At 38.6% G+C, this 13,755-nt stretch overlaps 1 protein-coding gene across 1 annotated transcript in view; it reads right to left on the reverse strand.

The window, feature by feature from the left end:
* Positions 1 to 44: 44 nt before the first annotated feature.
* Positions 45 to 13,755, reverse strand: part of LOC128250364 (myoneurin-like) — a 44,562-nt gene continuing 30,851 nt past the window's right edge. Inside the window, exons 2-4 of the mRNA XM_052975225.1 lie at positions 5,759 to 6,252; positions 3,732 to 3,882; positions 45 to 2,541 (exon numbers count right to left, since the gene is read on the reverse strand). Of these exons, the coding sequence (XP_052831185.1) occupies positions 524 to 2,541; positions 3,732 to 3,882; positions 5,759 to 6,252 (2,663 nt within the window). The 3' untranslated portion in view covers positions 45 to 523. The remainder of the gene's footprint in view (positions 2,542 to 3,731; positions 3,883 to 5,758; positions 6,253 to 13,755) is intronic.

Consider the following 13,755-nt stretch of genomic DNA (forward strand, 5'->3'; position numbering starts at 1 on the left):
AAAAAAAAAAAAAAAAAAAAGGTACCAGGCTTGTCTTGGTGGTGGTGGTCAGGCTTGAAAAGATGGATGGAAAAAAACCCCCCAGAAATTCTAATTAACTTTTTTTTCATTTCTTACAGGAACCAAATGGTTTGAAGATCTTTGAAGTAAGCTCCTCTCAAAAACCAGCTTCTTAAATTGCTCTTATAATTGTGTGTGTACATATCTTGTGTTTTTGTGTGTGCATGTGTGCATGTGTGTGTGTGTGTTTATATAGATATTTGTATATGAGTATGTGTTGTTGTAGTAAGCTGATTTGAAGATCAGATGAAAGCTGGATGTGAATCTCATTCCTGATGGCTGTCTTCAGAAATATTTCCTGCCAGTAACTGTGCCACTGACCACTGTTGCTAACCAAACCATAAAATGTAGAAGATGAAAAAGGGTCAACAATTTTCACATTAGAAACGACACAGATTTAGAAACAATAGCTTTCACCAAAATAAACAATTACTACATCAGATACACCAATTCCAAAATGGTGTTAATTAATTTCTGCCAAGTCTTGAAATTCTGAACTTGCAGGTGAGGGACACATAGGGAATTCTTCAGGGTCAAGGTAATTGCATTCATTTCCTTGTATAAGGACAGTTACACTGGTGCCACCCACATTGACACCATGGTGACGTAGATGGGCTTTTAAAGAGTTTGAATGACGGAAACGTTTGTCACAGTGAGTACATGGATATGGGAAGGAATTTTCATGGATTCGCTTGTGTCGTCGCAGATTTCGGTGGTCACTAAATCTTGCACCACAATCAGAACAAGCATGAGGTTTCTCACCGAGGTGTATACGTCTGTGGGATTTCATTGAACCCAAGTGGTTGAAAGTCTGACCACAAAGATCACACAAGTAACCTTGCATTTGATAACAGCTCTTTATGTGGCTGTGCAGTCCACCAGCCTGAGAAAAAGTACGGCCACATTTATTACAGATGAAACCTTTCACATCACTGTGAATGTGACGGTGGTCTGTGAGGTAGGCCAGTTTGGCTGCTTGGAAAGTACACCCTGAAGCATCGCATTTAAATGGACGATTGTCCTGGTGCTCACTCTTGTTATGTTCTATGAAATCACGTTGTGTCTGAGAGACTTTATTGCAGTAGCTGCAGGTGTACTGATTCTCTGCTGTATGTACCCGGATGTGGCGAGTGTAATCACATAAGCGGGCATAATTCATGCCACAAACATGACATTTATGAATTACACCTTGTTCATGCGAATTTAAGTGTTTTAAAAGAGCTTTTTCATCAGCAAAAGATCTTGGACATTTAGGACACTGTACAGCTCGTCGCTTGCGTCGATATCCTCCATCAAATGTGTCTGCTGAGACAATTCCTATTTCATCCAAATCGATCTCGACACTGTTTTTTGGGACTTTCTGTGGACGGGCAGCTTTGCGCTTTGGTAAAGGCAGTGAGTCTTCGTAACAAGCCACTTTCTTACCTTTAACCTGACTCCCATCTTTATTCACATAAATAACATCTCGGTAAATCTTTTTGCGATCCTGAAGACAAGCATCAGTTTTTGACGGCCTTAGTTTCACTTTCATCAGTGAATTTTTTTTCCCACTGTCTTTACTGCTGTTGCTGCTGCTGTTGGAATCATTACTGCTTGAAAGGTGTTGAAGGGACGGCAACGGATGCAGAACAGTCTCAGCTTGTTTCTTTGTTTTGGCAAGGATAGAAAAAACCTTGGAATTCTGGCCATATTCCACACTTGATTGCTGCAGGTAATTACTTAGGGTTGGGAATTTGTAATTTCTCGATTCGTTTGAAGAGCCAGACTCTGTTGCAAAGGATAGATTACTAACACTGGAAGCAGATCCAGAATTATTGGAGTCTGCAGAGAAAGCAGAGTTGCAATCTAGACTTGGTGACGATGAAGATGATACAACATTCTCCTGGTGCAGTCCCATGATTACCCAAAGATAGTTGTTGATATAATCGGAAAGAGAGAGAGACGAATTGTTGTTATAATTGGAGGAATTTTGTGTTGAAATCTTTGCAACTTTAGCCTTGCTTGGTGCTTCGGCTTCTGAGTTCTTTGAAGATGAATTTGGTAATGGAACTGAAGATGGGAAAGAAAATGAGTGTGATGATAATAATTCTGATGATTTTAGATAGTCTTCACAGACGATACTGATTTCTTTGACCCCCAGATGATGGGAAAGCTCTTGAAGTTCTGAAACCAGTTTGCGGGGACATTTCAGGATTCCTGTATAAAGGAATCCAACCAAGATTACTGTTGTGTCATAGGAATAGCCACAGAGATTAATATAATATTTCCCTGACACTTCTTCAAATTTGGCAAGATCAGCAAAATGAGAACAGAAAATGGAAAAGATTGTCGTATGAATATAGAGATTGGGATAACCAGCTTCAAACTGAAGAATTAGGTTACAGAATCGATTTTGCCTTTGTTGAAGACACAAGCCATCCCACAACCGCTTGATGTATCCTTCGTATTTGTGATAAACCTCTCCACCAAAAGAGGAATTTGCTGAAATAGAAGAAAAAAATTTATTTTAGAGTAACCAAGATGGCAGAATAAGAATGGTTCTGTAACAAATAGAAATGAGTCCTTATTCAAGGAGGAGGAATGGTATGTAGTGACATTCATGCCTTTCCTTCAGATATTTATGAATGTCTAAAGAACAATGGAATCTATTGAGATTTGAAACCAGATCCCAGTGTTTCATGGCATGCTGAGTGCCTGTCTACTTTCAGAGGTCAACAATGAAATAATATATAACTAGGTCAACACTAAACCCTGCATCTATAACTGGGTCAAGAATGAAGTTAACATTCTTAATTAGGTCAACAATGAAGGCTACATTAATGAATGGATAAATATTGAAATCTACATTAATAAGTTAGTTCAAGCCTGAATTAAGTATTCGGCCAACATTAAGTTTGATAGATGCAACTTTGTCAGCATCAAATTTTGAAGCAAATAAATAATAAACAATAAGTTTATATTAACATCCAAGTTAACACATTTTATACTAATAACTGGGCCAACAGTGTTTATATTAATAACAGAGTCAACTTTGGAATCTATTTTTATAACTTGATCAATAATGAAGTTAATATTAATAATTGGGTTTACAATGCAGTCTATTTCAATAACTAAGTTAACAGCCATATTTTCTTTCAGAGCAGTTGGGTCTATAGTGAAATATTAATAAACAGGTCAATGCTTGAGCCTATTTTGAAAACTGGGTCAACACCGAAGTATATATTTATAATTAGGTCAACATTGCAACCTATTTTAACAAGTAGGTTAACAGTCTAGTTAATATTAATTACTGGGTCAGTAATTGGGGACTGTTTTAATAACATTAACGTCCATTTTCAAAAACTAGACCAACAGTTAACACTGTACAATGAAGTAGGCCAACTTTTGTGCCCATTTTGATAACCAAGTCAATAATAAAGTTCATATTAATAACTAGATTCTGTCTTATTAAAGATAAAAAAAAGAAAAAACAAAACAAGTAGAGGCTGAAGTACTGTGCCCCAGTCTGGCCAGGGTCTAAAGACTGAAACATATTAACACAATAAAGGAATATGGGATCCTAGATATCATGCACACACACACACACGTATGTGTATGTGTGTGTGTGTGTGCATGAGAGTGTGATCATGTGTGTGTGTGTGTGTGTGTGTGTGTGTGATGGTCCTACTTACATTTATTGTTCCTTCCTGTCTCTTTAGTTTTCTTTGAAGTTGTGAGTGGAGAATCTTTATGAAGAAGCTCAGACTTGAGTGTGGAGAGATTTCTCAATGACTTGGAACTGAGGACGGCTTCAGGGGACACTTCTTGTATGTAGGGCTCTCTCTGAGGAAGGGAAGAGAAAAACACAAACATTGATAATAACATCATCATCATCATCACACCCACCACAAACATCACCATCATCACTACATTCAACACTAGTAGTACTGAATTCTAGACCTTGAGATTGGAAAGTGAACATTGGCCATACTGCAGCAACACACACACAGATGGTTAACTAGTTCACTTTCCAAAATGTGCTTCCAGTTTTGGTCCTACAGTTCTGTGCACACAGTGTTTTATTAAAGCCATGATGTGACCAATGCCATATGAAGGAATTGCAGACAGAAACTCTAGGAAGTACAACCCCACTGCTTCCTGTCACCCCTATTCCTCCTTGAACCACTCAGTTGACCCAAATATAGCCCTCCATGACACACACACACATGTCAGATAACTTCACAAACACACACTTTATCCAGCAGTCCCTTATGCATACACCAATGGATAACAGGGACACGCACACTCACCCACATGCATACACACAGATAAAAACATGCAATATTCAGGCATAAACACACATAATACACAACAGTGTCACACATACTTTATATGTATAAACATGCACTCACACACGCACGCATGCACACACATGCTACTTGCACAAAGCACACATTTGGCTGCTACACACGTTTGCACACACACACACACACACACACACACACATCTAATAATCTCACACACTTCCACACACATCACTTCCCTTATATGCATATACTTGTTTACTCACATACACACACACACTCCCAGGTCTACACACATGCTCATATAATCTTCATACTTACTATTTTTCTAGATGCATGAAAAAAACTTCCCAAAAAGTTACAAATTAAGAAATTGTGGTGGGGCCGGGGGAGGGGGGGATGATGAACATTTTGAAAATACAAACAATAACTTCCATTCTGCCAGTAACCCAGTTCCATATACATATCAGCTGTGCTGATTTTGCCCATAAGAAAGGAACAAATAATACAATGTGAACTGCTATAAGCTGATGACCTTGCTCTCTTATTGCAGAATCCTTAGCAGAATAGAAATTCCAGGTATGGAAACAAAAGCTGGAATCACAGGTAGATTAACAGATAAATTTGTCTTTGTATGTGGCAGATGTGTCCTAAGGGTGCACAGGACTTAGATTTTCTCAAATGTCCAGGAGGCTCCCTTGAGGTTGTAGATGATTTCTGTTATCTAGGTGACCAACTTAGCAATGATGGAGGATGTTCTGGAAGTATCATTTCTAGAATAAGAATTGGATGGAGGAAGTTCAGAGAGCTTTTATCTCTGTTGGCAACAAAAGAACTCTCTCAAATTGAAAGGTAGACTATATGATACTTGTGTCCGATTGGCTATACTCCATGGTAGTGAGACATAGGCTCTGAATGAAGAAGACATGTGCAGACTGGAGAGAAATGAAGGTAGCATGCTCTGTTGGATGTGCAACATCAGTGTGCATGTACGACAAAGTGCAAATGTGTTAAGAGAGACAAGTTGGGCAAAAGAGGAATCAAATGCAGCATGCAAGAGAGAAGACTACGTTGGTTTGCACATGTGATGCGTATGAACGAGGCCAACAGCATAAAGAAGTGCTGATCACTGAAAGTAGATGGTACCCACAGAGGAGGGAGACCCTCACATAAATAACTTTACCCCCATCACATAAAGAACTTCTCCAAACTTTTCCAGCATTTCTTTATAATGTTTATTGATGTAACCAGCAGCAATTTCCATAGACTCTTTCCTATTACTTGCAATAAACTCTCTCTGAAAAGGGAGGGTGTCCATGGCTAGAATGTCTTTAATTATATCCAGACTTCAAGATGTAAAAGTGATCTTTAAACAACAACAACGACAACAACAATAACAAAACAGGAATACTTACATCACAATCAATTTTTGGTTTCTCCTTGTCAGTGATAAAAGCCTTCTGTTCCCGAATCAATTTATTACAGATACTGATCACTTCCTCGAGACCGAGATAACGAGCTAAGCGCTTGAGGTCAAGAAGCAGCTTGCTGGAGCATTTCACAACTCCTGTATAGAGGAATGTTAGGGCAATGAGGACAGTTTCTTCATCAAAGTCTTTCACATCTAAAACATATTTTGCTGCCTTCTCATCAAAGCTGACAATATCAAAAAATTTGAAGCAGAAATTGTCAAAGATGCAAGCATGTGCAACAAGTTGTACCTGCTTCTTCTTTGTGTGTTGCACATTGGCATTAGTTCCTGTGTGGCACTGCACCAGTAAGAAACAGTGAGTGCCTTCCTCCTGTTGCTCTTGAATATTGCGTTGTACATGGCGGATGTAGTTGTCATAGATGTGGAATAAGTCTTCAGAGGAGGAGAGCGGACGTGACACACACAATTCAGCTTCCTCTGAAAAATAAAAACAAACATAATTTAAAAAATGATGATGATGATAATAACAATAATAATAATAATAATAATAATAATAATAATAATAATAATAATAATAATAATAATAATAATAATAAAGGCACACAGAGCTGTGCTCGGTAGGGAAGTGAAAGCATGCTATAAAAATAAAACTACATCTCCTTTGTAAGGCTCAGCGTCTTGAAACTGGTCTTCAGTACTTCATCCTATGCATTCCAAATGCTCTGATTCTATCAGGACACCTGAATTTATTCAGGAAGTTAAGCAAAACACTGAAGACAATCCAGGAAAATCAATGAGGTCAATTGCAAAAAGATTTCATGTGTCAGAAAAAGCAATCAGAAATGTTGTGCATGAAGACATCAGATACGAATCTGATGAGGAGAGGTGAATTCATGTCAGAAAAAACAAAAGAAAACCGTTTCATCAGATACAAAAGACTTTGGAACAAACTTAAAAATCCATCAGAAGATGGTGTGATTTGGTTTTTCTCAGATGAGAAAAACTTTGACCAGGACCAGAATAGAATTAATAGAAGAAATGACAGATGGCTACGTGCAGACCCTTCTGAGGTTCCAGGAGTTAGGCTTCCTCACTTTTTTTCACAAAGCTTTAGGGTGAATTCTGCTGCATATATTGAGGTTCTGGATAAATTTAAGTCTTGGATCAAAAGACTATGCAATGGAAGGCCTTAAGTCTTTCAACAAGATTCTGCACCATCACGCAAGAATGGATGGCCGACAATTTGCATGATCACATCACCCCCCCCCAACATTTGGCCTCCTAATTCTCCAGATCTCAGTCCACTGGACTACTATGTATGGAGCATCATTGAGAAAAATGTCAATGAACACCACCATAGCACCAAAGATTCTTTGAAAGCTGCCATAGTTCAAGTCATGGCCAAAATGGACAAGGACCACTTAATCCGAGATTGTAAACGATTTCAACCCCCTGTAGAGGTAGTTATTGATGCTTATGGTGGCTTTATTGAATGAAATTATTAATTTGATAATTTAGCTTTATGTTTATGCTATTTTTTATAAAGATACATTTTTTTTTCTGTTATTAAATAAGAATTTTTTAAAAACCATAAATCTCTCCTCAGATATCATCCGGACCCTGTATACACACACACACACATTCTAGGATGTAGTTTTAATGCAGTTAGTATCCATTACTAAACACCATGTCATTGCATATACAGTTATCCTATTTATGTCTACATGTCATCAAAAATGGGGCTCATCTCATTCACATTATAGTCACCCTTTTGATACAAACCAAATGAAATTAGGATATTCTTGGTACATATAACATGCAGTGTATATAACAACCAGTGGATTTACCATATCTACTATATGCTGGGCCCTAGCACCTGCAAAAAGAAGAGCCATCAGAAGGTTGGTTTGGTTTGCCCAACCCTTGTCTCTCTGGTGTGCCAGAAGACTGTAAGGGATTTGTTGGGTATGAGTTAAAGCTATTTATAACAAACTATAGGCTCCCGATGGCTTCAGAATTTTACTCTATCACGTGACCTTATTAGGGGCCGTGATTGGTCAGTTTGCGTTCTGGCGGGAACGGTTCGAAGAAGTTGCCGATTCGAATAATGATCAGTCACGTGATGACAAGGTTAATGTTTTCCGCTACGTTCGCGTTTGTTTATATTTATATGAGAAGAATGGCGATAGCAGTTTTGTATCTAATGGCGATAGGTAGTTTTGTATGTAATGGCGATCGAGGTGTTAGTTTCACTACAAGACCACCAGGAGTGCTGCATCACTTAGGTTTTACTAAGGAGAAGTCTGTTCTGATATAAAACCGGATATGCAGCGGGGAGACACTAAACATTTAAGAGATCTTTTGTTTGCATTTGAAATCACGATGCTCGCACACTCCTGAGCCTGTGACCCATATTACCTTGCCCTGGCTTGTTTCTGCATCATGTCAGGAGGGTGAAGAGGGTCTTTGACGTGTGATGCAAGCCTTATTGAGATTAAAAACTTTAGGTTATGCAATCGCCGGTGAAGTAACTATCCAATGCGCAGCCAAGTCGGTTGCCAGCATGGAATCGGTGGACGCAAACCTGGGTTAAGCTTACTGCTGGTGTAGTAGCCTCTTGCGCAGACATTGATGGCGTTTTGCACGGGCAATGGTCAGTAATGGTCTTCCTTGGTCACTATATTACGAGCGCACACATGCAAACATACATAATTGCTTGGCTTGCTAGGGTTAACAGCCAAATCTCCCTCACCCTGCTGCTTTACAATAAAAGCACGGACACATTGGATAATGTAGTTCTAGAATATATTATATTAAAAAAACAAAAGAAAAGAAACAATCGTGTTGGTAACATCTGTAATGTCTTCTTTCATCAAAAGCGTGCTATTTGATATCTGGTTCTTTATAATACGAGAGAGAGAGAAAAAAAGAGAGCGTGGAAGAGAAGGTAGTTTAGATACAGGGGAGATAATCGACGATTAAGTGAGTTGTTTCCCTTACCCCATTGATAACTAGACTGTTTTGAATCTGTCCATTTATTTTGGCAAATTAGTTTTATAAACACCAAAAGTAGAGAATAAAACATTTGTGAAGTAAAGTCTCTGACAAAACCAAAAATAATGGCAAAGAAAAATACAAGTTTTCAATAAACAGAATATAATTTAAATACAACTGCTTTGCAAAACACACACACACACACAAATCTGGTACTTATTCTGGGCGTTAACATGCTAGCACTGGTTGTTACAGACACAAAAGACATACACACGAATTACATACAACAGGCTTCTTTCAGTTTCCATCCATCAAATCCATTTACAAGTCATTGGTCAACTTAGGTTATAACAGAAGACATTTGCCCAAAGTACCACATAGTGGGACTGAACCCAGGACCACATGGTCATTCCTAATCATAAATAAATATTTATGTTTATGTATTTACAAGATTCTATTCATAATTTGTCTTAAAGTATAATATTAAATCATGATCATCATCATCATCATCATCATTTAAGATCCGTTTTCCATGCTGGCAAGGGTTGAATGGTTTGACCAGCTGAAGGGCTCTTCAGGCGCCATGTCTCTGTTTTGGCACGGTTTCTATGGGTGGATGCCCTTCCTAACACCAACCGCTTTACAGAGTGTACTGGGTGCTTTTAGGGCAGCCATGCTTGACAAACCACCAGGAGTCTCAGTCCCCTGTCATGCCCTCTGTGTGTCTCAATGTCTGTAGATCCTTTCTCTATTAAGATAAAAACACTTTTTTGCAAAAAAAGGTTTCTATATGAAGGGAAACCATGTTAAAACTGGGGCTGCATTGATACTAATGGTAATGGCAATATGCAAATTAAGCATTTTCTGTTGAAACTTACATCATTTAAAAGAGTAAAAGGATTCTCTTTCTCTCTATGTAAAATTTGAATTGTAATTGATTAAATCTATAGAATTAATTAAAATTTAGCCATCACTATAATTTTGTCTTTTACTCTTTTGGTACCAGCCAAATCGACTTGTCTATCCAAAGTCCTTTTTTTTTTTGAAATGATCGAAATAAATATCTTCCACCAAAATTTCATGTTAATTTATGTTCCAAACACCAGATTAATTAATTAACGACAAATGATTAAAATTAAGGCAGTGTATTTCAGCAGAAATACGATATGAAAAGTGTCAAAGTAAATGGTGCTACTACTACTACTACTACTACACACACACACACACACACACACACACATATATATATATATATATATATATATATATATACATACACACACTTACATACACACATACATACATAAACATGCACATGTATATTTATTTATACACACACATGCACTCCCCACGCACATATAAAAAATAGATGCAAGCATGGTAAGTTTGTTTGCACATAAATGGTCTGGGTTCAGTGCCACTGCATGGCACCTTGGTGTGCAATGGCTCCCCCCTCCCTCCCTGTTACAAGTGCAGGGCGAGGATACATGAAAGTGTTGTAAGATTTTTGTGTCCTGAAATGATCAAAAATGCTTAGAATGAATGGATCGATTCTAAGCATTGATTATAGATTGAAGAATAACTTGTGGGGGTGATCTTAGATGGATGAGGTTCCTTCATTGGCCCTTATTGGAGGCTCCCCCTCTATATTTGGTAGAAGAGGAGGGAGAGAGAGAGAGGAGAGGTATGTTGGGGATATAGAGAGGAAAGGCTGTCTCATTTCTTCTCCCCTCCATCAATTTTTGCCTTTTTTATTCAAGTTTATTTAAGCCTCCCCCCCCCTCACCAACCACTACATCATAACCTTTTCTTATGTCTTATCTCACACCTCTATGGCAAGTCAAAACAATTATTATCATCATCATCATCAGCTACAAACCTATAAATATTGTATAAAGTGTGAGATGCACAATTTTTATTTATTTTTGTATTGTTTGTTGAATAATTATTGAAATGTTCACATCCTCCTGTTTCATTTAAACATAGAGACATGCCGTCTTCCTTTTATGCTGGATTAATCTTCCAACAAATAAATTCAACACACAAAACACACACACACACACACAATACCATTAACATATTCCACATATACATTATGTTTCAATGTCTAATCTGGAATGAAACAATAAAGAGATGTTTTATGACTTTTTATTAAATTGTGTAATTAGCAACTGCAAATAATTAATGAAATGTTAACCTATTTATTTCTGATGAATGTTTGATGTGGTGTCCAGTCATATATCAAGAGGATGACTACTTAAAAAAAAAATTAATGAAGGAAGGGACAAATTAACTGGCACCTGTGCCATTGACATGTAAATAGCACCGTTTGAGCATTGGGCCTCACGGAGGCACGGTGGTCAATGCCGGTGGCATGTGAAAAGCACCTTTTGAGTGTTGGGCCTCACAGAGGCAATGACAAATGACAAAGACCTTTGGCATTATGTTACGTTTGAGAAGAAAACCCACCAAGTCAAGTGAAATTGCTGTTGTGGCAGATATTGGTGTCATGCAAGTGGCACCTGTGCCAGTGGCACATAAAAGCACCCATTACAGTCTCAGAGTGGTTGGCATTAGGAAGGGCATCCAGCTATAGTAACCATGCCAAATCACACTGGAGTCTGGTGCAGCCTTCCAGCCTTGCCAGCCCTGGTCAAACCGTCCAACCCATACCAGCATGGACAACGGACGTTAAATGATGATGATAGTGATAATGATGTATATGTATATATGTATGGATGTTTATGTATTTATGTATATGTATGTATATCGTCATCATCATTGTTTAATGTCTATCTTCCATGCACTCATGGGTAGAATGGCTGACAGGCGCTGGCAAGGTAGAAAAACTACCCTAGCCTACTGAGTAAATATGGTGAATATCAGGAGACGATTGGAACTAGTCCCAATGCCCTCACAAGATATAGGAAAGGAGTTTGGGCAAGATAAATGCTCATACATGACAGTGAAGTGAGGAAAGATTGTCGACCAGTCATCAGAAAACATGAATATCAAGGGCTTGTGTATCTCCCTGATTTCTAATGATGAAAGCTACAAATAACTCAGAATCGATGAGGATGCTGCATATATTGGTGCTATGACTAAAGCCAGAAATAACAAAGTGCTTTTGTAGACTCTGGAAAATATCAGAGCTGGCTGCATTTAACAAAACCATATCTCAAAAATTGCTTTTGCAGTGCCAATGCTTGTAACAAGATTTGGGATATTGGACTGGACACTTGTTGAGAACAGCAGCCTGCACATCAAAGCTAGAAAGGTACTGACTACCACTGGCGACTTCCACAGCAACAGTGACACCGATAGTATTTATGTGAGACAAAGTGATAGCAGTAGAGGCATAAGAGCAGTCTGAAAGGCCTTTGAATGTTGCATTGTATCCCTCAGACAACGCCTGTTGAACAAGGAAGAAGAAGCAAGTGAGTATATTCCATGCATACTCAAAAGTGAGATTAACAACAGGTTTGGAGGAGAACTCCTGAGCAGGTACTCTGAGAATACAACTGTCTCGTGTGACCCAAAGGAGGCTGGACTGGCCTACTTAAACAGAAGCTTGGGGGAGAAGCATGCATCATAACAGCAAAAAGCAATGCATGGGTACATGTTCTGTGAGAGGGCAACAGCAGCATTGACAGGAAGAGTAGCCGCTCCTGGACCTGTGATAGAGACATTACATACCACTTAGAAGGATATGCCTTCACTATACAGGAACAGGAAATAACTACTAAATACCTGATAAATAAGAGGGACAGGGATACCACCACGCCTCCATGTTGTGATGAAAAATGTTGGCCCTGTTATACTAATATGGAAGATATCCCTCACATTATCAGCAGCTGCCCTGAAATGTCTACAAGATACTACCTGTCCCTGACACTATCTGCCGGAAGGGCTGTTCAGAGGTATAACATCAAAGGCATGTTAGAACCAACAGCTATTCCACACCTTTAAAAACAAGGAATACTGGTGGAACACCCTGATAAAAACATTAATTCGGTGCAAACATAACAGACCTGATATTGTTTTGTGGGAACAAAAGTTCTGCAAGTGTTGTAGAGGTCAGCAGGTGTGAATGTAGAATCCAAAGTCCAGGGAAAAAAAGAGAACGTTTATGGCAAATGAATGCAGAACTTACAGCTCTTCTAGCCTGACTATCAATTCTTATGTGTACTGATCATCATAGGTGCCCTGCATTATGTAGTAAGAAATTTGCATGAAAACCTAGAGATACTCATTTCTATGGAGATCAAAAGAAACTGACGTGGATTCTCCAAATCCAATCTCTGAGTGGCACAATGAAGGTTTGTAGGACATTCCCCAAATTCTCCATCTGAGATTGTCATGCATTAACAGTTCAACCAACACACCAACTCAACCCTATATTTAAAAACACTGGGAACTCTTTTGATTTAAAAAGTTTTGTTGCTTTGTTTAGTGGCTGGTTTGAACTCTCTCAAGAACTTAAAACTCAAAGAAAAATGACACACACACACACACTGAGAAGTCAACAAAAGATAAGATAAATGTGTGTGTGTTGGGGGCAGGGATTACAAATGAAAGCAAAATGTGGGGTTACTCAGTACATTTAGTTGAGTTAATTTATTTGAAAATGGTCAATGCTGGTACTCAGAGTTTGTGGTATGTAAAATAATTCAGGAGACAGAAACTTGGACTGTAGGTATGTACTTATTCTATTGGTGTCGTTTGCTGAACCTCTAAGTTACAGGGATGTAGACACACCAACATCGATTGTCAAGCGATGGTGGGGGGACAAACACAGACACACAAACACCCACACACACATATATATGATGGGCTTCTTTCAGTTTCTGTCTACCAAATTCACTCACAAGGCCATAGTAGAAGATACTTGCCCAAGGTGCCACGCAGTAGGGCTGAACCCAGAACCATGTGGTTGGAAGCACGCTTCTTACCACACACCCACTCCTGCGCCTGTATGTATATATA

The sequence above is a fragment of the Octopus bimaculoides genome, chromosome 20 (assembly GCF_001194135.2).
Source record: "Octopus bimaculoides isolate UCB-OBI-ISO-001 chromosome 20, ASM119413v2, whole genome shotgun sequence".
NCBI lineage: Eukaryota > Metazoa > Mollusca > Cephalopoda > Octopoda > Octopodidae > Octopus > Octopus bimaculoides.